This window comes from Leucopleurus acutus (genome assembly GCF_964270905.1).
Source record: "Leucopleurus acutus genome assembly, chromosome: 3".
NCBI classification, from domain to species: domain Eukaryota; kingdom Metazoa; phylum Chordata; class Mammalia; order Artiodactyla; family Delphinidae; genus Leucopleurus; species Leucopleurus acutus.
The window spans coordinates 112,600,758-112,625,653 of NC_139145.1; the positions used below are offsets into that span (position 1 = coordinate 112,600,758).

A 24,896-nucleotide genomic window follows, 5' to 3' on the forward strand; every position below is an offset into this window, starting at 1 on the left:
ATCAATGCAGTTGTAAAGGAGCATATAGGCCTTGGAATTCCTTAACAGTAATAGTCAGTGTCTCTATTTATTAACTCCATTCATTTCCCATGAATAGAAAAAAAAATCACTAAATGGCAGTGACAAGGAGTCTCAGGTCCCATGTAAATTATGTTCCTGAAGGTCTCTTTTAAGAATAAGAATGGAAGCTAAGCAGTAGGGGTAAGAGATCATGGTGGCTTGAACTAGGATGATGACAACAGAGATGGACAGATGTGGACTAATTCAAAATATATTTTGGAATAGAATTATAATGTCTGGATAATAGAGCAGATGCAAGAAATAAAGAAAACATAGAATAGATGATTCCCAGATTTCTGGCTTAAGAATACCCGGGGAATTCCCTGGCATTCCAGTGGTCAGGACTTGGCACTTTCACTGCCGTGGGCCCTGGCCAAGGAACTAAGATCCCACAAGATGCGTGGTGTGGCCAAAAACAAACAAACAAACAAAAGAATCTATGTGGATTATGGTGCCATTTACTGAGATAGCAAAGATCATAGGAAGTACAGGTTAGTAGACATAATTAAGAATTTCATTTTGAATAATTTAAATTTGTGATGCATGAGAACTCTCTAAGTGAAAACACCAACTAAGCAGTTGGATAGACTAATACAGAAGAGAGGGAGGCCTGGCCTGGAGACATGTTTGTGAGCTGTCCAGCCTCTCTCCCTATTCTCCCACCCCTGGTCCTTGGGCAGAAGCCTTTTGAAGGTCAGGGAATGCTTCTCCTTTGGGAGACTGCCTGGTCACCATATTTCCCAACTCAGGGAGAGCCAGATGAGGAAGTCTGCACATCAAGATTATCACTCCAACCACAGGAGCCCCAGCTTGTGACAAGAGCCAGACAGTAGAAAACAGCTTTGTTTTTTCTGATTTTCTGCACAAGAAAATCCCAAATAGTTGCTACTCACACTCAAAACAAAACTCAAAGAAATATGTTTATAGAAATGAAGTTAAACTTATCTATCTTGCCTATACTGTTTACATGCTCTAATGCAGCAATTTATTATATTTTTTAATACATTTAGTTGATGACTATAGTCACACTTTTCCTAAATATGTTACAAAGCCTTTTTTTAAAAACTACATTTTTTATTCTCAAAAAGACTTGATGATTTCAATTTTTTAACCAGCATTTCTTTTAATATATATTTTTAAAAAATCTACATGCAGAAATGTTATAACAAAAAAAATTACATTATATGTAATAACTTTTTTAAACAATTTTGACTATTCTGAGGTCGGATGTGTTGACAATGCAACACCAAATGACACTCTTACATTGTTCCTCCTGTACTTTGTTTTTTTAAAACATAGACATTGTTGAAAATCCAGTATCACATGTTAATCAAAATAGAAACAGCTTCATTAATAACAGTTGTACTAAATTTAAGTATTCTGGGAGAAATAAGATAAACCAATGAAATACATGTCTCCAGGAATCTGTTTTCTTTCCTTTGGACTAGAAAGAAATTGCAAGACTAGCCAGAGCTGAGAAAAGGGACTGGATGAAAAACATCCCCCAAACTATAAAACTTGGGGCTCTTGTTGCCTAAGAGAAGGTAAAGAGGATATTATCTGAAAACTAAGTAACCTATAAAAAATTCCCAGATCAACACCAGACTTCCAGCAACTGGAGATGACTTGCCATAAGTCATTTTTAAAACTTGGCTAAAAGTAAATGATCCATAGTTAATTAAATTATTTCTAGGGATGAGGCTTCCGCATTTACTATTACAAATTGTAAATTTTTAAGATTTTTTCCAAATTTTTAGTTGTTATATAGAAATAAAATTTATTTTGTTTTGATTTTATACTGTCAAAAAAGACAGATTGTCTAAATTAACCTATGAATTATAATCATTTATCTGTAGAATCTTTTTGATTTACTATATATGCAACCATATTGTCTGTACATAACAGCTGTATTATTCCTATCTTTTATCCATTTAAAAAAATTTATATATAATTCACATACTATAACATCATCCTTTTAAAGTGTACCATTCAGGGCTTCCCTGGTGGCATAGTGGTTAAGAATCCGCCTGCCAATGCAGCGGACACGGGTTCGAGCCCTGGTCCGGGAAGACCCCACATGCCACGAAGCAACTATGCCCGTGCGCCACAACTACTGAGCCTGTGCTCTAGAGCCCGTGAGCCACAACTACTGAGGCCCACGTGCCTAGAGCCCGTGATCCGCAACAAGAGAAGCCACCATAATGAGAAAGTCTGCAACTAGAGAAAGCTCATGTGCAGCAATTAAGACCCAATGCAAACAAATAAATAAATAAATAAAATAAAGTGTACCATTCAATGGTTTGCAAAATATTCAGAAAGTTGTGCAACCATCACCACCACCAGCTAATTCCAGAAAAATTCTGTCACCCCAGAAAGAAACGCTGTACCCATTAGCATTTACTCTCTAGTCCCTATTCCTATCAGCTCCAGGCAGCCACTAATCAACATCTTCCTGAAGCATTGCTTTTGCTAAAATTTATTTATTAAATAATCACTGTTTGGTTACTATGTGGTAGGCACTGTTTTAGGTTTTAGGGATATTAGAAGACAAGGTTCTTCCCTTTGAGGAACAAAGAAAAGCAATTTAAAAGAGTATCTTTACAATAAAAGAAATACATATTTAGATACATTATCCAGTACATAACTAAGATGCAAAAAATGTGTAAATTTTTACAATAAAACACAAGGTTACAAGGGATTCTTCCTGTTGGAACAGGGCACTTCAAGGGGTGCCCTATCCCTCTGGTGATTTGCTTTCATTCTCCTAAGCTGCTGCAGCCAACAGTTTAGTTAGCCTTTTCATAGCAAAAGGCTAACTAAACTGCTACAGTAATCATCTGATTACAGATGGAGCTAGTAAACCAAAAGGCTTGGTTTCTAGCCTAGGCATAAATATTGCCCAAGGCATTATAAATTAGTATTCAATGACTTCATTCAACAACTATTTATTGAGCTTCTCCTTAGTACACTGTGAAAGACACAAAAATATGTATGTACAACATACAACCTGACCTTAAAAATTTTACCTAAATCACTACAATATATAAGCAAATGTAATAACATATGAGAGTTTTAAATAAGGCAGAGAAACGGTAAATCACTTCTGGAAAATGAGAAAATTCTTCCATTATGGAAACTTGTTCATTTTGTAAATAAAATGAGATCTTTTACAAAAATGTTTATGTTAGCCAAGAATTTACACTTGAATCATCTAAGTCTCTGGCACCTGCAACTATGACCAGATATTTTTTTTAAAAAGAGTTGACTTCATCTATAATCTAATGTAAATACAAGTAACTAATGACTTACTTCTCAGTGCCTCATTCACTTGCACCTTGTGGTTAGCCGCATGATACCAGATGATCTGGGCGCCATCTTCTGTTGTGATCTGGTTATTTCTGAGAAAATATTCCAGTATGTTTTCACTCCAAGATCCTAAAATAACAGCATTTATATTAAAAAGAAGTTTTTATAGGGTCAATTTTTTTAATAAAAAAAGGGCACAGCATATATTGCTAGAGAAAAATAAAGTAATAAAACTGGGAAAATATAAGATTTTAAAAAATTAAGAACAAGTATGAAGATGTGGCAAGTATAAAAATATATATTTATATATAAATAGGCTATTTATGATGTAAGTAATAATTAGTAAACATATAGGATAGTCTGAACCTCAGAACTGTGAGGAAATATGTAGGAAGAAAAAAAAAACTGGTAAGAAGCAGATATTTTAAAGCAGGAATTTTCACATGGTATCTTCTCCAATCCTGGCCCCATAAATAAGTAAAGTGTATATAAAGCCAATTCTATGTTTAAAAAAACTTCTAAATTTTGTAGAACTTAATTGTCTTCTCCACCTGAGGCTCCATTCTATATTTATATTAACCATTTAGAATCTTAAATTACACATTTAAGCATATTCACCTTCAAATTATAAATGTCAACAACACTTACATGAGTGACTAAGTAAATTCTGAGTTAGTATTTATAGATTTATCTAGCATGTACAAATATATGTAATTCCCATAACTATCGACTAGTTTTTGGCAGACCAGATTTTTTTCTTAATTAGGCATTAAAATGTGAGTTAACCAAGACTAAAATACTTGAATCAGTTCTACTCCATATTATGCCATATCGCAATATAAGAAGGATAAAAGACTGAAAAACAGTGAAAGAGGTATCTATAATCTTACCCCGCCAATTCTTGTTCACTGGTTTAAACATTTAAGTGGCTACCAAATGGCTGCAAATTCCCTATGCATGAGATTATATCTTCCGTTTAATTATTTGTTTATTAATTCCACCTAACCACAGTTAAAAACCTAAAAATGGCCATCATAAACTGATGATAAGACATTGAGAGAAAGTAAAATTTGATAAGAGAATGGAGGGGCATATGAAAATAACTTCTAAGTAACATGCATGGAACTCAGTAACCACTCTGCATATTGGGCTACAGAATAAAGAAACTAAACAGTTAGCTGTAGCATCCACTATCCAAGCAGTCTCCTATACAAAACACATGCCCCTTTTTAGCATAAGCAAGAGAGTCACAGACCTTTCAGACTCAGATGAAAATACATGGCCATCATTTTTTACATGTTTAACTTAGGCATCTTAAAAAGGTACAGTAATTACTGGCTAAAACAGCAATGTCCAACAATGGGAAAAAGTAAATCACAGTATATCCTCATGATAAAATATGTAATTGATGTGGCTGTTAAACATGAAGTTTTTGAGATATGCCAAAAATCTCACAGAAATGGTAATCATGCATGTTACCATAGAAAAACTAAATGTTAGTTAATAGCACATGCTAGATGTATCCTTGACACCTTCCAACTAAACACACTGGATTCAAAATTTTTATAAGGGTAACTTGCAGATTAATAATAAAATACCATGATTCCAGAAATTAAAAACATTTGAAGCAAAAAGTTCTCCTTGCCCAGTTAATGGGTGAAACTGTACCTTACACTTAGCCACAACTGTATATATCTTTTCATATACACAGAATTTCAGACTCTAATTACCTATAATCTAGGGTATTATCACTATTTTAAGTAAACTGTTATTCTGAAAATAGGGCCAGGAGAAAGGCAAAAGTACTTGTAATTTTTAAAAATTAAGACTTTTAGTGGGAGCAGTTTCAGGTTTATACAAAAAACTGAGCAAAAACTAGAGAGTTCCTATATGTGACCTCCCCTAATTTTTACATCTTTCTGTGGTGATGAAATTGCTCTGAAATTGATTGTGGTGATGGTTACACAGCTCTGAATATACTAAAAACCAATGAATTCTATGCCTGAAATGAGTGAATTGTATGGTATACAAATTATATCTCGATAAAGATTTTTAAAAAGTTAAAAACAAAGTAAAAAAAAAAAAAGAAGAAAAATACATTCTCCCTTTGACCCAGAAATTCCACTTTCATAAACTTATCCCATTGACAGATATGTTTGTAATATGTAGGAAATGACACATTTGATATAAGGATATTTATTGCAGCATTGTTTGTAACAGCAAAAGAGTGAAAATAACCTAAATATTCAGCAACAATGAATTCACTAAATAAATTATGGTATATCCATGCAATGGAACACAATGCAGCCATTAGTAAGAATGAGGCAGATCCATATGTGTAATATAGAATAATCTCAAAGATATGTTAAGCGAGAAAAAAGCAAGGTGGAGAACAATATGTATAGGTACTGCAGTAGGAAGAATAATGATCCCTCCCCCCACAACAATGTCTATATCCTAATCTGTGAACTGTGAATATGTTGTTACACAGCAAGGGCGAAATAAAGTTACATGTGCAATTAAAGTTGCTAATCAGTTGACTCTGATCTTGTATTATCCAGGTGAGCCTAATTTAATCACATTAAGCATCTTATAAGATCCTTGTAAGTGAAAGGGAAGGCAGGAGAGTCAGTGTTGGTGTGATGCAATGTGAGAAAGACTTGACCAGCAACTGCTGGCTTTGAAAATGGAGGATGAGACCATGAGCCAAGGAATTCAAGCAGTCTCTAGACTGCAAGGACACAGGCAAGGACACTGATTCTCCCCTAGAGCCTCTAGAAGGAATGCAGCCATGCTGACACTGATTTTTAGCTAGACCCATTTCAGACTTCGGGCCGCCTGAATTATAAGATAATAAATTTGTGTTGTTCTAAGCTACTAAAAACTAATGCTCTAAAAAACTAGTTTGTATGTTTAAAAACAAAGTGGGAGAAGAACAAAAATGAGAAGACAGTATATGGTAGCATGTATACTACAATCTTAACTATATGGGTTTTTTTTTTTGGCCATATCACACGGCTTATGGGATCTTAGTTCCCCCACCAGGGATCAAACCCAGGCTTCCTGCAGGGGAAGTGCAGAGTCCTAATCACTGGACCACCAGGGAATTCCCTATATTTTCTTAAAAGTCAGGATTGTCAGAAAATATACCAAAAAGTTAACTAATGGTACCTCTGAATATGGGCACTATGTATTGTTTTCCTATTTCAATATACTTTACTGTATAAATGTTCTATAATAAGCACGTATTATGTTTACAATCAGGAAAAAATTTAAACTGAAAAAAGAATGTATTACCAAAACTGTCTGATGTGACTACTTATGTTTATGTAAAAGATACTGTAACTTTCTGGAGTAGAACTGCCTGGCTTAAAACCCCTCTGTTTTGCACAGCAAAGGAAACCATAACAAAAAAGTGAAAAGACAACCCACGGAATGGGAGAAAATATTTGCAAATGATGCGACTGACAAGGGCTTAATATCCAAAATATACAAAAAGCTCATACAACTCAACAACAAAAAAATGAACAACCCAATCAAAAAATGGGCAGAAGACGTTAATAGACATTTCTCCAAAGAAGACATACAGATTGCCAGTACTTACATGAAAAGATGCTCAACGTTACTAATTATTAGAGAAATGCAAATCAAAACTACAATGAGGTACCACCTCACACCAGTCAGAATGGCCATCATTAAAAGTCTACAGATAACAAGTGCTGGAGAGGGTATAGAGAAAAGGGAACCCTCTTACACTGTTGGTGGGAATATAAGTTGGTGCAGCAGTATGGAGGTTCCTCAGAAAACTAAGAACAGAATTACTACATGATCCAGCAATCCCACTCCTGGGCATATACCCAGACAAAACTATAACTCAAAAAGATACATGCACACCTATGTTCATAGCAGCACTATTCACAATAGCCAAGACGTGGAAACAACCTAAATGTCCATTGACAGATGAATGGATAAAGATGTGGTACATGTATACAATGGAATACTACTCAGCCATAAAAAAAGAACGAAATAGGGCTTCCCCGGTGGCGCAGTGGTTAAGAATCTGCCTGCCAATGCACGGGACATGGGTTCGAGCCCTGGTCAGGGAAGATCCCACATGCCGTGGAGCAACTAAGCCCGTGTGCCACAACTACTGAGCCTGTGCTCTAGAGCCTGTGAGCTACAACTACTGGGCCTTTGTACCACAAATACTGAAGCCCATGCGCCTGGAGCCCATGCTCCACAGCAGGAGAACCCACTGCACTGAGAAGCCCATGCACTGCAACAAAGAGTGGCCCCTGCTGGTCGCAACTAGAGAAAGCCTGTGTGCAGCAGCAAAGACCAACGCAGCCAAAAATAAAATAAAATTTAAAATAAATAAATTTATTTTTTAAAAAAAAATGAAATAATGCCATTTGCAGCAACATGGATGCAACTAGAGATTACCACACTAAATGAAGTAAGTCAGAAAAAGAAAGACAAATACCATATGACATCATTTATACATGGAATCTAAAATATGGCACAAATGAACCTATCTACAAAACAGAAACAGACTCAGACATAGAGATCAGACTTGTGGTTGCCAAGGGGGAAGCGGGGAGGGAGAGGGATGGACTGGGAGTTTGGGGTTGGTAGATGCAAACTATTACATTTAGAATGGATAAACAACAAGGTCCTACTGCATAGCACAGGGAACTATATGCAATCTCTTGGGATAAACCATAATGGAAAAGAATATAAAAAAAGAATGTATATATGTGTATAAATGAGTCACTTTGCCATGCAGCAAAGATTGGCACAACACTGTTATCAACTATACTTCAATTTTAAAAAAGTGAAAGAAAAAAACACCTCTAACTCTGGGGTCAAACAACAGAGACACACTAATTACCAGCTTCTAAAGGCTGCATAAAAAAAAGCTGGAATAATGCTTGGCCACATCACTTTGTCTACATCTCCTATTCTCATCCTCACCCAATTGCCAAAGAGGAATAGGACTGCTCAAACTATTCCTCATTTCATCTGCTGAAATTATGGGTCAGGTAAATGTCACATTCCTTTCATTTCAACCAAGATCTCAAAAAGTAATACTCCTCCCTCCTCGCCACTCCTTTTCAACATTATACTGGAAGTACCAGCTAATGCCCTAAGACAACAAAAAGAAATAAAAGGTGTACATACTGGGAAGAAGAAATGAACTGCTTTGTTCACAAAGATATGGTTGTCTATGCAGATAATCCAAAAGAATCAACACGAAAACTCCTGGAATTAACGAGTGATTATAGCAAGGTTGAAGGATTCAAGTTTAATACACAAGAGTCAATTACTTTCCTATTTACCAGCAATGAACGTGAAATTTGAAATGAAAACACAATACCATTTACATTAAACCCACAAAACCAAAATACTTAGGTATAAACCTAACAAAATATGTACAAGATCAACATGAGGACAACTACTCTGATGAATGAAATCAAAGAACTAAATAAATGGAGAGATAGTCCATGTTCATGGATAGGAAGACTCAATATTGTCAAGATGTTAGTTCTTCCCAACTTGATCTATAGATTCAAGCAATCCCAATCAAAATCCCACCAAGTTATTTTGTGGATATCGACTAACTGATTCTAAAGTGTATGCGGAGGGCAAAAAACCCAGAATAGTCAACATAATATTGAAGAAGAATGAAGTGATGACTCTATCCAACATCAAAACTTATTATAAAGCTACAGTAATTAAGATAGTGTGGTTTTGGTGAAAAGAATAGACAAATAGATCAATGGAACAGAACAGAGAGTCCCAAAATAGATCCACATAAATAGAGTTAACTGATCTTTGATGAAGGAACAAAGGCAATACTGTGAAACAAAGACAGCTTTTTCAACAAATGGTGCTGGAATAACTGGACGTTCACATGCAGAAAAGGAATCTAGACACAGACGTCATACTTTCACAAAAATTAACTCAATATGGATCATAGACCTAAGTGTAAAATACAAAACGATAAAACTCCTAGAAGATAATATAGGAGAAAATCTACATGACCTTCGTAGATTTTTGTATCTATGGTCACGTCACAGCAATGACATTTTAGATACACACCAAAGGCACCATCCATGAAAGAAATAATGGATAAGCTGGACTTCATTAAAATGAAAAACTTCTGCTTTGCAAAAGGTAACATCAAGAGAATGAAAAGACAAGCCACAGACTGTGGGAGAAAATATTTGCAAAAGACACATATGATAAAGGACTATTATCCTAAATATATAAAGAACTCTTAAAACTCAACAATAAGAAAAAAATCCCATTAAAAAATGGACCAAAGACCTTAACAGACACTTTACCAAAGAAGATAGACGGATGGCAAGTATATGAAAAGGTGCTCCACATCCATGTCATCAGAAAAACACACATTAAAACAACAGGGTATAACTACACACCTATTAAAATGGCCAAAATCCGGAACACTGATATATCAAATGCTGGTGAGGATGTGGACTAACAGGAATTCTCATTCATTGTGGGTGGGAATGCAAAATGGTACAGCCATTTTTTTTTTTTTTTTTGCGGTACGCAAGCCTCTCACTGTTGTGGCCTCTCCCATTGCGGAGCACAGGCTCCGGATGCGCAGGCTCAGTGGCCATGGCTCACGAGCCCAGCCGCTCCGCGGCACGTGGGCTCCTCCCGGACCGGGGCATGAAGCCGTGTCCCCTGCATCGGCAGGCGGACTTTCAACCACTGCGCCACCAGGGAAGCCTAATGGTACAGCCACTTTAAAAGAGAGCTTGGCAGTTCCTTACAAAATTAAACATACTCCTACCATACAATCCGGCAATCATACACCTTGATATTTACTCAAAGGAGTTGAAAACTTATGTCCATACAAAAACCTGCACACTTATGTTTATAGCAGCTTTATTTATAATTGTTTAAACTTGTAAGCAACCAAGATATCCTTCAGTAGGTGAATGGATAAACCGTGGTACACCAAGACAACAGAATATTATTGCTCTCTAAAACGGAATGAGCTCTCAAGCCACGAAAAGACACGAGGAAAGCTTAAACGCATATTACTAAGTGAAAAAGAGCCAATATGAAAAGGCTACATACTGTTTAATTCCAACAACATGACATTCTGCAAAAGACAAAACTATGGAGACAGTAAAAAGATCAGTGGTTGTCAGGGGTTGGGGGGAGGAGGATAAGTCGGTGGAGCACAAAGGATTTTTAGGATGGTGAAACTATTTTGTATGATACCCTACCATGGAACGCGTCATTCATTATACATTTGTCTAAACCCACAGACCGTACCCTAATGTAAAGTATGGACTTTGGGTAATTACGATGCATCAGTGTAGGCTCACAATTGTAACAAAAGTACCACTCTGGTGGGGAAGGCTGATATGGGGAAGTTATGCGTATGTCAGGTATGGGTATATGGAGAATCACCGTGTCTTCCGCTCAATATTCCCAGGAACCTAAAACTGCTCTTAAAACAAACAAGCAAGCAAAAAAACTCCTTTACAAAATGTCAGAATATTCTTGCCATTCTTTGCCACACCAAAAGCTTTTCTTTACCGCCCACGCCGGGAACCAAGGCTCTAGGCCGCTTGATTCTGGGAGAACGTAGAGAACGCGGATCACGAGATCCAGAAAAGGAAGGAGTGCCGCCAGAGGAGTCTCTCAAAGGGCCCCCAACTACCGGCAGCGGGCCGGAGAAAACGTCCACTGCAAGCCCACTGTGTGGAGCACAGTCCCAGACCCGAAGCCTGGGGAGCACCGCTTACCAGGGGCCCCGGCGGTCGCTGTCATGGTGACCGTGCTCCTCAGTCTGCGCAGGCGCTGAGCGGTGGGTGCCGCCGAAGACCCGTAACAGATGGCGAGAAAACCCGACTCTACAGAGAATAGACCTTGCCGTGGCCTCCGACGGCCGCCTAGGAGGAGCTTCCGAGGCGGAGGCGGAAGGGGCCGAGGAGCGGTGCGCACGCGCAGAGGCGGAGGCTCGAGTTTCGCCAGCGCGCCGTCTTCCCGGATGGTTTTCGCGTCCTAGTGTCGCGGGCGTCGCTCCTTTGAAAGGTAGTCAGGAAATGGGTAGTAATGAAGAACGCGGCGTCAGGGAAAACAGAAGCTGGGTTGAGACGCCAAGTTGCTGCTGTGGGGTACGAATTTCCAAATTGGATATATTTTCTCTTTTTAATTTTAGTAGCATCCTAAAAAATGACATGAAATCCTATCTCCATAAAAATGAGCGTTTCTGCATAAGGAGACCGAAGTGATAAGTTGGAAGTTTTCTGTTCCCCTCTTGACTTCTCTACCGGTTTTCACTCAGAAACACTCCTAGCAGCTGGATTCTCCCACCCACTGCCTTCTTTGCCCTCCTTAACTCCTTTCCACAGCCAAGCTGGGACTGGAAAAAGCGCCAGTGGAGTCAGACTGACGTGAATTAGCAATGCAGCACTGCCATATTCTGGTTCTGTAACTCTACCACTCTCAATCCGTCAGTTGTAAAATTAGGATAACAATACATCACCTCACACACAGCACAAATGGCAGCCCTTCTCGCCCAGCTCTTCATATTTTAATATACGTAAGTCTTTCCAGACGAGTTGTAATTATTTCAATATGTCTTCAATAAGGCTTCCGTATTCTCTGGATTTTCTCAAGCTCAATCGAAATGATTTCTTGAGTTTCAGAAAGCACTAAATTTTAATGACTTCATTGACCTTAAAAAAAAATCTTTCTTGAGATATACAATTGATTGGCTTGAATTTGATCTGCATTTCCTAATGATACAAAATGTTATACATTTAAAGGGTACAATTCAGTGTAGTCACAGAATTGTGCAACCAGCACACCATCAATTTTAGAACATTTTCATCATCCAAAGCAGTCACTCCCCTTTCTCCCCAACCTTAAGGAACCACTAATCCACTTTCTGTCTCTGTGGATTTGCCCATTCTGCACATTTCATTTAAATGGGATCATAGAGTATACAGTGTTTTGTGACTGGCTTCTTTCACTTAGCATAATGTTTGCGAGGTTCATGTTGTAGCATGTATCAGTACTTTATTAAATTTTTTTGTGGCCAAATTTCCATTATTTGCATATACCACATTTATTTGTCTATTCATCAATGGATGGACTGTTGCATTGTTTCCATTTTTGGCAACTAATGAATTTTGGCTGCTATAAACATTCTTGTACAAATTCTGTGTGGAATTATGCAGATGTATTTCTCTTGGGTATATACGTAAGAGTGGAATTGCTGGTTCATATGGTAACTCTATGTTTAACTTTTTGAGGAAGTGTCAAACAGTTTTGCAAAGCAGCTACATACAACATTTTACATTCCCACCAGCAATGTATGAGGGTTCCAATTTCTCCACATCCTCACCAATACTTGTTATTATCTGTTTATTTGGTTTTTTTTTAACATCTTTATTGGAGTATAATTGCTTTACAATGGTATGTTAGTTTCAGCTTCACAACAAAATGAATCAGTTATATATATACAAATATTGCCATATCTCTTCCCGGTTGCGTCTCCTTCCCTCCCACCCTCCCTATCCCACCCCTCCAGGCGGTCACAAAGCACGGAGCTGATCTCCCTGTGCTATGCGGCTGCTTCCCACTAGCTATCTACCTTACGTTTGGTAGTGTATATATGTCCATGCCTCTTTATCGCTTTGTCACCGCTTACCCTTCCCCCTCCCCATAGCCTCAAGTCCATTCTCTAGTAAGTCTGTGTCTTTATTCCTGTTTCACCCCTAGGTTTTTCATGTCCTTTTTTTTTTTTTTAAATTCCATATATATGTGTTAGCATACGGTATTTGTCTCTCTCTTTCTGACTTACTTCACTCTGTATGACAGACTCTAGGTCTATCCACCTCATTACAAATAGCTCAATTTCGTCTCTTTTTATGGCTGAGTAATTGTTTATTTGTTTAATTATAGCCATCCAAATGGATATGAAGCAACATCTCATTGTGGTCGTTATTTGTATATCGCTAGTGACTAATAATGTTGAACATATTTTCAAGTGCTTATTGGCTTTTCATATATTTTCTTTGGAGAAGTGTCTATTCAAATTATTTGCACATTTTTAAAAGTAGGTTATTTGTGGAGGTTTTGTTGAATTGTAAAAATTCTTTATAAAGTCTGACTACAAGTCCCTTAACAGATATATGATTTACAAATATTTTCTTCCATTTTGCAGGTTGTCTTTTCACGTTCTAGGTCGTATCAGTTGCAGTACAAAAGTTTCTATGGCCTATTGATAACCGTATTAGGTCAATATTTTCATAGATTTTACAGTAACTGGCTCAATTAAAATTACTCTTCACTGTCCATTTTTTAGAACTACATAGTGGAATATGTGGCATGAGATAATGATGTCTAAGATTTGCTTGAAAATACTCCAGCAAAGAAATCAAGAGATAGATGAAGCAAAAGTGGAAAATCTTGGTAATTGTTGAATCTGAGGAGTGTTATAGGTTGGGTATGTAGAGTTTCGTCATACCATTTTCTCTACTTTTGAGTGTTTGGAAAATTTTATAGCAAATATGTGTCTAATTACTTTTAATCTTTTTGCACAAAGGAAGGGTTTCATGTGTTAAGGGTATATGGTACACTGAAGAAAGCTGTACAGAGCCTTATGAAGATCAGAATGTGAAAAATGGGCATTGACCTGATAGTTTGGAGCTGCTTTTGATGACATATTTAAAGAGGAATTAATGGTATAATATTAGCTCTGATTAACCCAATCTGGGTAGAGGTGGTGAGATTATGTGTATTAGAGGAGTGGAATAAGATGAGGTCATCTGTGGGTGACCTTTGATTCAGTACATACAATTCACTCTTGAATAAGAGGGTAGCTAGCCTTAGAATTTACTTTCCACTTAGCACTTAAATATATATATTAAATGCATATATTTTATAGTTTTCTGGCTTCTGTTTTGTTATTGACAAGTTTTCTGCTAGCCCAGTTGCAAATTCCCGTAACTATAAAGCAGTCAGTTTTTACTCTCTGGTTGCCTCAAATTTCTTTTTAAATATGCCTACATTGATAGCTTCCACTTACTCTGATTCCTGTCCTGGATTTATTCTGCAGTTCAGCAGACAAAAGATGTTTAAATGTCTTCTGCCAAATTGGGAGTCTCTGCACTGGATTCCTACTTCCACATAATTTAATGCTAAAACGGGATCCTACTAACTCCCTAAATTGTGATTAAAAACAAACAAAAGGCCTTCCCTGGTGGCGCTGTGGTTGAGAGTCCGCCTGCCGATGCAGGGGATATGGGTTCGTGCCCCGGTACGGGAGAAGCCACAGCAGTGAGAGGCCCGCGTACCGCAAAACAAAAAAACAAAAAGAACAAAAAAAGCAAACAAAAACTAATTTAATTCAATGAATTTTAAATGGCCCTCAGGCTTGAAGTTAAAGGGTTTTTGAGAATTTAATTACTTTATATCTTGGTTCCTTTAGCTGCTTAAATATTTTCTTTTTTAAGTTAACAAATCTGTCAGGCATTATTGCCACTCATCCAGTTAGCTGTGTTTACTTACAGGGTTGAGTGAATCATGAAAACCCAGACTCATGGGATTTTGGAAGTTTTCAGCTAGCTTCTATGACACAAATATTAGACTTTTTGATATTGTCCTATATGTCCTCAAAGCTCTTCATTTTTTTCCACTTTTTTTTTCTCATTGTTCTTCAGACTGGATAGTTTCTACTCATGTATCTGCAAATTCACTGACTCTTCCATCCATCATCTCCAGTAATTTTTTTTACTGTATTCTCCAGTTCTAAAATTTCCATTTGGTTCTTTTTATAGCTTTGATTTCTTTGGTGAAGACTTCTATCTTTCCATTCATTTCAATAATGTTTAGCTTTGCTTTGTAGAACCTGATTAAATTAATTCTTTTTGTCTTCTTCTGATAATTCCAACATTTGGGTTACCTCAGAATTGGTTTTTGTTCATTGTCTTTTCCCTTGAGAGTTACTTAAGATTTCCCTAGTGTTTTGCATCTTGAATAATTTTTGATTATTTCCTGGATATTTTGAATATTATGAAATTCTCAGTCCTGTTTAAATCTTCAGAAGAGTGTTTTTGTTTTGTCTTGTTTTAGCTGGCAGTCAATCCAGTTAGTTCACACCACACATCCTGGCCTGCTTTCTGTGGGCTATTGTTCCAAAAATTTAGTTCTCAGTGACTTTGCACTACCATTCTAATCTGCCCAAATTGTGCACCACCCAGTGGCTCGTCTGAAACCTGGATAGTGAGCTATACTGTAGATCAGTTTTCAAAACCTTTGGCTGCTTCTGGTCAATTTCACACATGCACAGTGTGGAGGTGATCTCAGGATTTTATATACAAATTTAGAGGTTTCCTTTCTTCAATTCCCTCCTATCAATGATCTTCGCCACACTCTCTGGTTCTAAGATCACCCCTTCTTGGTGTTCTGGCTAGAAGGCAGAGCTTTAGCTTCCCCACAACATTGCTAGTGTTCTGCCCTGCCCTGACTGCCACCATTGCACAGTGGGTAGAGAGGGGGGTGCTGCCTTTTTGCTGTCTCTAGATTAGGTAGGGCAGGGTAAGTCCACATTGCCCCATAGGGTTTACATATGGTAGGGAGGGAGGGGTGCTGCTGTTTTTCTGCAGCTCTCCTGGAATAAGGTAAGTAAATTCAAAAGGATTCTGTCTCATAGTCCCCCAACCCCCTTCTCTTTCCTCTGACTAGAGAGAGCAGACTGTTCCTTAGACTCTGTGCCAGCTGGCAGTTCCTATTTTAAAGTGCCTATGTATAGATCCCTTTTTATTTATTCTGTTTGGAATTTGTTTAACTTCTTGAATCTGTAGAGTCATGTATTTCATCAATTTTTAAAAGTCTACATTATATCAAAGTATTTGTTCTGTTCTACCCTCCCCTCTCCTTCTGCAGCTAATTAAGCAGATGTTGGGAATTCTCACTGTATCCTCTATATGTTTCCTGATTTTTCCATCTTTCCATCTTTTTATTTCTCCATGCTGCATTCTGGATAATTTCTCCTGATCTATATTCTAGTTTATAAATCCTTCCAATTGGTTATATTCTGTTCTGCCTTTAAACCTATTTACTGAGTTTTAAAGTTCAGTTTTTATATATTCTTGCAACATCTGTATTTAGTTACTTCCCAAATTAGTTCCATCACTTTTTAGTTTCCAATTCTCTACAGGTATTTGACACTTGACTTTATTTCTTTAAACACAGAAAGCATAAATGTAATACCTAAGACTATATGAATTTAACTGTTTCTACTAATTCTTGCCTCTGGAATCTAGTTTCCTTATGTGCCTGTTTTTTTGGTTTGTTTTGGTTTGTGTGTTGGGGGGGGGGACCACCTTAAAGCAAGTTAAATGCTTAAGAGTCTTTGGGTGATGTAGGCAATTCTAAACACTGGCTACAATTTTACATAATTTATATTTATGATTCATCCTCATCTAAAGGCCGAAACCCTTTGAGGGAGTCTCAGCCTACTGTGGGGAAGTTCTTCTGTTAGAGTCACAATTCCTGTTAGATTCACCATCTTGTGTGGGCCTTGAACTTTGATATCTGTCCCCCTTACCCCATTAGGCTGTCATATTAGGGCCCCATGCTCACTTCTCTTTTTCTCTTTACTTTTGGACTGGGTGTTCCATACTGTCTTAAAAATCTCTTTGATGTTTTAAGATGCCTTTTTGTATTTTAATCAGCTTTGGTTGTTTTTATCAATGGCATAGCTCTAAATATCCTAACATGCAATTTCCAGAAACAGGAAGTTTCCCACAATTGCATCTTTGTTCCTACATGGCCAAACCCTACTCTTTCTCTTGGTATTCTCTGTACTTAGCACATACTACTTGTGGAATGGAATCCATAAATGTTGATAAGAACTATGCTTAATTTTTTCAGAGCAATTAATCTTTTTATTTTTTTTTTAGAAATCTGTACTTATAGCTGCTCTAAGATATAGGTATCTTGTTTTAGTTAGCTAATATTAGTTGCTTCATGTAATAAACCACCAGAAAATTTAGCAGCTTAAAACAACAGACATTTATATCTGAGATTCAGAAATCTGAGAAAGGCTTAGTTGGGTGATTCTCATGAGGCTACAGTCAAACTGTGGCTGGGGCTGCAGTCTGAAGGCTTGACTGGGTTGGAGGATCCCCTTCCACTTGCCTGGCAGCTGGCTTCCCCAAGAATGAGTGACTCAATAGAAAGAGAAGGAGAAAGAGAAGGAGACAGGCAGACAGGGAGGGAGAGGTGGGGAGACAGGGATGAAATGAAGAGAGTGAGTGGGGAGAAATACACCAAAGATGGCAGCCATAGAACCTTTTATAACATAATATTGGAAATGACATCCCATCCCTTCTTCCATATTCTGTTGGTCACAAAGACCAACAGTGGTACAGTGTGGGAGGTGACTACACAAGGGTGTGAATAACCAAGAGGCAGGGATCATTGTGGGCTATCTTGGAAGCTGGCGAGCACCTTATTTTACCAAAAGAACAAAAAAAGAAAGCAAAAAAAAACTTTACTATATTCGGAGGTTCATAATAAAACTCTTGAATTAGAACTATTTCTTCATTTGTAAAAAGCATGAAAATATAGCTGTAATTTTTATTAATGCAAATTCAGAAAATGTTTCCCAAAAGGTGTTAAATATTAAATTGTGTATCATTCCAAGCTAAATCTAAAACACAGAATATAAAGAGAAGATTTAAAACTACTAAAAATCTGATGTAAAACAAAACAAAAAGAACACCAATGTCAATTAAGTGGTAAAAGATAAATTTAGATGGTGAGGCTTAGTGTTGGGTAGGAAAAAAAATAAAGGTTTTAAATATAGCTCAAATAAAAAATAACATTCCAAGTATTTTCATAAAAAATTGTTATGAGAAAAACAGTCCTCCTATGGAAACATATGGTCATAATTCCAGTAATGGATTTTCTTCTTGCTTTTCTGCCATTAAGATTGCTTTTATCAATTACACAGTGGTTGGAGAAGCAGTGAAAACTTTAAGATTCTAAATAGAAGCCACATAAATCAAAGTAATTGAGGAGATGACACTGTGTTCTTCAGTGTAAACAGCACACTATATTTTGTATAAAAAATGAGGGGAGATAATAAAAATATATTTGCTGCTACTGCACCTAAACCTTGGAAAGATACACAATAATAAAAATCACTTCTTATTGAGATTGGAGAGTGAGAAGAACAAGGTAGATGCATACAAGGTGGGCAGTAAGACATATTAAGTTTTTAACATTTCTTTCTGATTTTTGAATGTTTATATATTACACATATGAAGCATTTTTCTTTAATCACAAAGAAAAAAATTAAAACCTAGGACTGTTTAGAGGTTTCTGGTTTATTTCAAGATATTTTCTCTTTAAAATTTGAGTCAAGTTATCAAAGTTATATTACTATTAAAAAAAGAAGAGTTGTATTCTTTACTTATAAAACAATATTTAAATCTAGGCTGTTATAAACTTAGGCAATTGAGACACCATAGTCAGGCTACTACTTTTATGATTAAATTATGATTTTTATGATTATGACTTTTATGATTAAATAAGGTAAGATATTCACACAACACAGAAGACTCTTTAAAGTAAATTGCCTTAAAAGGGAAAGTTGAATGTTTTGACATATTACTGACTCTTCAGATTTTCAGCTCTTGCCTAGACAAGTTTAACGCCCACACCTTCTCATTATTAGTATGGCTATCCTCCTGAATTGTTTTCCAACCAGCTACTTAGAAGTCATATCTCTATTTTAGCAATTACTTTTACTTTGTTAATTATCTGCTTCACACATTCATCTCCAAGAGGGAAAGAACTATTTTATTCATCTTTCAATCAATGAAGCCTACTAAAGTGCTCTGCATATAGCAAGCATATATGCATATACTAAGTCTGCTGGATTGCTGCAAAAGCAAATGGGCTAAATTTTACTTAATATTTCAAAATTCTGGAAAGACAGTATTCTTAAAAGGCATAGACCAAAAATAGATCATTGCAGACTGAGTACAAAGAACCATTCTATTTCTTCACCTTTAAAAAAATTAAAATTTTAAATTATCAATGGGAAGAACATGACCAAATGCATTCAGAAACATATTGTACATCTACAAAGAATACTTTAGAATGTGCCTCCAAAGGCACAGTAACTCCAATTTTCATTAAATTTAGAGACTTTAGGGAAACAAATCCAAAGCTATCCCATCATGGGAAAAGTCCTCTACCTTCTGGTTATTTTAAAGTAACTTCAGTATTCATAGATTGTGCCCTTAACTTATACTGCAAAATAAACAAAAATATAAAGAAAACAAATTGAGTTAGATATGCAATTGCTTATGATGTCAACAAATTTCACAAGTTATTACATCATGTTGCTTAATTTTATTTAATGTCTGCAACATTTTACATTGTTTATGAAGTAGTTACTTCCAAAAGACTGATATTTTCCTCCATGCTGTGTCTTTGGCTAGTATGACAGATGTGATTCAGTAGGAATCATATGACCAAACTGATTCAAATTCTCAGTTTTTTCCTAGACTGAGACCTAAGAACCTGAGTTATAACCCTGACTTCATCTTCAGGTTGAGATGCTTCATAAATACTTTCTTAAAACAGGGCTATTTAGTGGTTTCTTTTTCTTGAGACACAGGAGTGTTTTTGATACAAAAACATATATATTCCACATTAGAATAAAAAAAGCATTAAAATAATGATTATTATTTTAAATAACTTAAATGACAGGATTAACTAAAATATGACCATTACTTTTTTAACACAACGTACTTTAAAAATTTTTTTCTATTTGAAGTAAAGAAGAAAGTTCTGTAACAGTTTCAAATACATAGAATTTAACTTATGTTAATATCCTGTTATAAAAAATAACTACCATATAAAGAATTTAAAATATGCAAAAGTAAGTAGTTCATTAAAATTTATACTTAATACATTAGTGTCAATGAAAATATGTAGACTTGCCAAGAAACTTTCAAGGTTTAAAGGAGAAGTTAAAAAAACACCTGTTTCAGGCTTCATTTATTGCTACATAATGACTACTTCAAGGGTCATCTGGCCTGTCGTCAATCACTCTTAGAAGTGGTATATACAGTGGTATACTTTGGAAGGAAAGGAGGAAAAATAATGCACTGCAATACAAAAATATTACCTATTTATAAATTATTAAAGATTTATAAAACACATACCAAATCACATGTTCTTGCTATAAAAACAATATACTTAATTATAGAAGCACAAAATCCTGAAGCACCCACAGTTACTTTAAGAATACCCATTTAATAAAGAGAAAACCATATATGTTTATATAAAATAATAATTTGAAAAGAAAAAAGGCAAAATTCTGATTTTAATGCAAACAATCAGTTTATCTAATCATGGAGGTAGGTCTCCACTCCAATTATACAAATAAGTTATCTGCCTTATTCAAAGAATTACCATATTAAGTCTAAGATCTGGAAACTGGTCTGTGCCATTGAAATACATTTTTAACAGACTTTAGAAACCAGTAATTTAACTGGCATATAAACAAAAAAGGTAGTTCCTTCACAAGCTTACATCTGAAAAGAGCCTTCATTAAAATCATTCTTGGCATAAAGAGGTATACCTAAGTGCAGGTACTTTGGCTTAGCATTTAAATAACACAGTTAAATGCTACAAATTTTTTAAAGACAGAAGAAATCCTTGTCTTTTTCAGTACTTGTAAAGTGTAAAGCTTCAAAAACTGTGGATCTCTTAAATTTTTGGAGATTTAAATATTGTGCTAATGATTTTTAAAAGATCATTCCTGCCTAAAAAGCAAAGCTTACATGTTTCAAACATCAAACTTATTTACTTTTAGTGTCTGTGGCATTTCAGCTTTAGTGCTGGAGTTAGTTTTAACAAATCAGTTTGCAATATATAATACAACTCACGTCCTTTCACTAAAAAAGATTTTCAATAATAAAAAATACTAATTCTATTTCTAATGGTAAACTAGTAGAGTTGGAGGTCCCACCGTGGATCACAGGGATTAGAGCACTATCAAGATCATTTAGATAATGCTGAGGAAGAAGTTGGCCTTCGGATCCTGCCTGAAATTCAACCTGGAAAAAAAAAATCTTGATGAGTCAACCCTAGAAAGTGAGCAATCTTGTTTTGTTCAGCAGATGAATATAAAACTATTTAAGAATATCATTCAATTTAAGCATGTTAAGAAAATACTTGATATTTTGTTCATAAAATAATGTTTTACATTTTCCTTTATTTCTTCTACTACATAAATTATAATTGTCCCTTCCACAGATACTATGAAAATAAAATTGCCACTACTTCATACTTCAGGTTTCTTCTCAATGAACATGTAAACACATTGGCAGACCAAGGGTTTGAATAATTGTCAACATGATTTAAATAAAGATCCCATGGTATTTAAAAAAAGATCTACTTAAAAATATTTTGAATTTATCATAAAATAATATTTGAATTTAATTTTGCTGGTGAAAATTACATTTTAATACATATGACTAAAATAATTAACAATGCTTACTCAAGTAATTATCAGGTGCTTCCTTGAAAAAGGAAATTTTAATAGTGAGATAAAAATATAAGTTCTTTTTTCCAATAAGAACTGTAACACATCCTGCCTGAAGAAGAGCAAACCTTCAACATATGAAATTGTTCATGTTAAGATTAACCATTCTGGGACTTCCCCGGTGGTCCAGAGGTTAAGACTCCGCGCTTCCATTGCAGGGGGCGTGAGTTCGATCCCTGGTCGGGGAACTAAGATCCCACATGCAGCGTGGCGCCGCCAAAAAAAAATAAATAAAGATTGACCATTCTAATGAACAACCTGGACTGAAATCTATTATATTGGATGTGAGAAACAGTTAAAAAGGCACATTAAAATACTACTGGATTGGAACTTCCCTGGCGGTGCAGTGGTTAACACTCCATGCTCCCAAGGCAGGGGGCCCAGGTTTGATCCCTGGTCAGGGAACTAGATCCCACATGCTGCAACTGAGTTCACATGCCACAACTAAGGCGCCCACGTGCCACAACTAAGGAGCGTGCCTGCCGCAATTAAGGAGCTCATGGGCTGCAACTAAGACCTGGCACAACCAATAAATAAATATTTTAAAAAAATACTAGTGGAGTACCACTTTTCACCTATCAAATTGGCAAAGTTCAAAAGTTTGATTATATACTGCTTTGATAAGGATGTGAGAGAAAGAACACTCTCATAAATTGTGGTAGAAATATAAATTGTCATAACCTCTATTTGAGACAATATGGTAATATCTATTGAGTACATACTTGGACCCGGCAATTCTACTTCTAGGAATATTTCTTATATACTCACACTTATGCAAAAGCAAAATATTGTGGATACCTTAAATATCAACCAGGACATACCAAACATGCATAAGCACTAAATAAATTATGGTACATTTATATAATCAACTACTACTGTGCAACTTTAAAAAGAATACGTAGTTAAATGAAATATCTCTAAGATATATTAAGTTAAAGAAGCACTGTTAAAAAAAAAGTGAGAAGAGAACAAAAAGAACGTACAAACTTAATTGCTCATACATGCAAAAAATTACAAAGAATACATAGAAATGGATAACATTTGACTGCCTGACCAAGAAGGGAGGATAAGGGGGAGTATGGAAGTGGACTGAAGGGTTAGGAGTCAAGGGTAGGAAGGCGATCTTTCCAGGGCTATTACCTGATGCAACTCTACTGGGAACCATTTACATTGTAGCCTGGAGTTAATATCTCCAGAGGTCACCAATTAAATAGAGTACTGTGTGAATGCTGCTCTCTAGCATGTTTAATGAGGTGGTCCCGGTATATATATATTTGTGAGATAATAGAAAATATATATTGGTCTCTGACCCCAGTTCCTGGCATAAAGCTCCTAAAACCCTTGTCATTTCCTAAGTGATAAGAATACCAGTAACATCTCTTATTCTAATATTTATCTTTGATCCCATCCCTGACACAGGGCTCCTAAAAAAGTTGTGAATTCCTGAGTGATAAGAGACGAAGGAGCATCTTTTTTTCTTTTGAGTCAACTCTGGATGGGCTCCTAGATAGGGGCTGGTCACCAGAAAGACCAAGCCCATGATTAGAAGTTTTAAATTTCCAGCCCTACCCCTCATTCTCCAGAGAGGGGAGCGGGGCTAAAAACTCAGTTAATAATTGATCATGCCTACATGAGGAAACCTCCATAAAATCTCAGTAGAAGTGGGTTGAGAGAGCTTTCAGGCTGGTGAATACATCCACACTGGGAGGGTGACGCACCCAACTCCGTGGAGACAGAAACTCCTGCTCAGGACTCTACCAGACCTTGCCCCATGTATCTCTTCATCTGGCTGTTCATCTGTATAGCCTTTAATGAACTGACAGACATATGCAAATGTTCCCCTGAGTTCTGTGAGCCGCTCAAGCAAGTTAATTGAACCCAAGGAGGAGGGGGTCATTGGAAGCTCTGATCCATAACTGGTTGGTCAGAAGCACAGGTGATAACTGACTGATATATGAAGTGGGGGAGGAGGCAGTCTTGTAAGAGCTGTAGGATCTGATGCTATCTCCAGGTAGATCAAGTCAGAATTAAGTTGAATTCTTAGACACCCTGCTTGTGTCTGAGAATTGCTTGCTGGGGTGGGGGAAAGCCTCCACACATCTGGTGAGCAGAAGTGTTTTCAGTGAGTAGTGAAAGAGACACACAGGAAAGACATAGAAGGGAAGAAATAGGTTTTTCCCTACATGGGAGGAAAAAACTGAAAATTTCCCTTTTTTAACATTTTTAGACTTTTGTAATTTTAAGTCACATGAATATAGAATTTAGTCAGCATAATTAAAAACCCTACTTATCAAGCAGGAATGTTGTGGAGCAGGGGTCAGCAAACTATGGCCTGTGGGCCAATGTGGCCCACCAACTGTTTTTGTAAACAAAGTTTCACTGGAACACAGCTAAGCTGTTTAGTTTACATACTGTCTACAGCTGCTTTCACACTATAATGGCACAGTTAAGTAGTTGTGAAAGAAATCTGACAGACCGCAATGCCTAAATTATTTACTGTCTGACCAAAAAGAGTTTGCTGGCCCCTGCTGTGGACAGTAAAGGAGATAATGTACAGGAAGTGTGTACCGAACATTAACGTTCAACAAACTTTAGTTCTCTTCAGTGATCTCAAAGTAAAAGGTTAAAGAAAAACTTTGGATTATTTTAATATAAGATATATTCATTTCAAAAAGACATCACAAAAACATGCCTCACCATATCAGTGTCAATGGAAACTCTGAGGCCAATTTTATTTATCCCATTACTCTTTAGAGTTTTCAGGTGAGGGCACAGTGCAGCACTACAAGCCATGGCTATTTCTTTTGCAAACTGATAACGAGTTGCTGAAATAGATAAATCCTGGTCCTTTAGAAAGTAGAACACCTGAAATGTATTTAATTAGGAAACAAGTCATGATTAA

At 36.4% G+C, this 24,896-nt stretch overlaps 2 protein-coding genes across 6 annotated transcripts in view; both read right to left on the reverse strand.

Annotated features, from left to right (window-relative positions):
- The window catches only part of FAM151B (family with sequence similarity 151 member B), a 35,073-nt gene extending 23,783 nt beyond the window's left edge, over window positions 1–11,290 (reverse strand). For both annotated transcript variants that reach the window (XR_014326099.1, XM_082836374.1), the window contains exons 1-2: window positions 11,157–11,290; window positions 3,370–3,495 (exon numbers count right to left, since the gene is read on the reverse strand). Coding sequence is in view for 1 of the 2 variants with exons in the window: in XM_082836374.1 (XP_082692500.1) it covers window positions 3,370–3,495; window positions 11,157–11,181 (151 nt within the window). In the remaining variant the exon portion in view is untranslated. The remainder of the gene's footprint in view (window positions 1–3,369; window positions 3,496–11,156) is intronic.
- Window positions 11,291–18,798: 7,508 nt separating this feature from the next.
- The window catches only part of ZFYVE16 (zinc finger FYVE-type containing 16), a 56,750-nt gene continuing 50,652 nt past the window's right edge, over window positions 18,799–24,896 (reverse strand). For all 4 annotated transcript variants that reach the window (XM_082836465.1, XM_082836461.1, XM_082836463.1 and 1 more), the window contains 2 exons: window positions 24,692–24,859; window positions 18,799–21,506 (listed from right to left, as the gene is read on the reverse strand). In XM_082836465.1, the coding sequence (XP_082692591.1) occupies window positions 21,345–21,506; window positions 24,692–24,859 (330 nt within the window). In that variant the 3' untranslated portion in view covers window positions 18,799–21,344. The remainder of the gene's footprint in view (window positions 21,507–24,691; window positions 24,860–24,896) is intronic.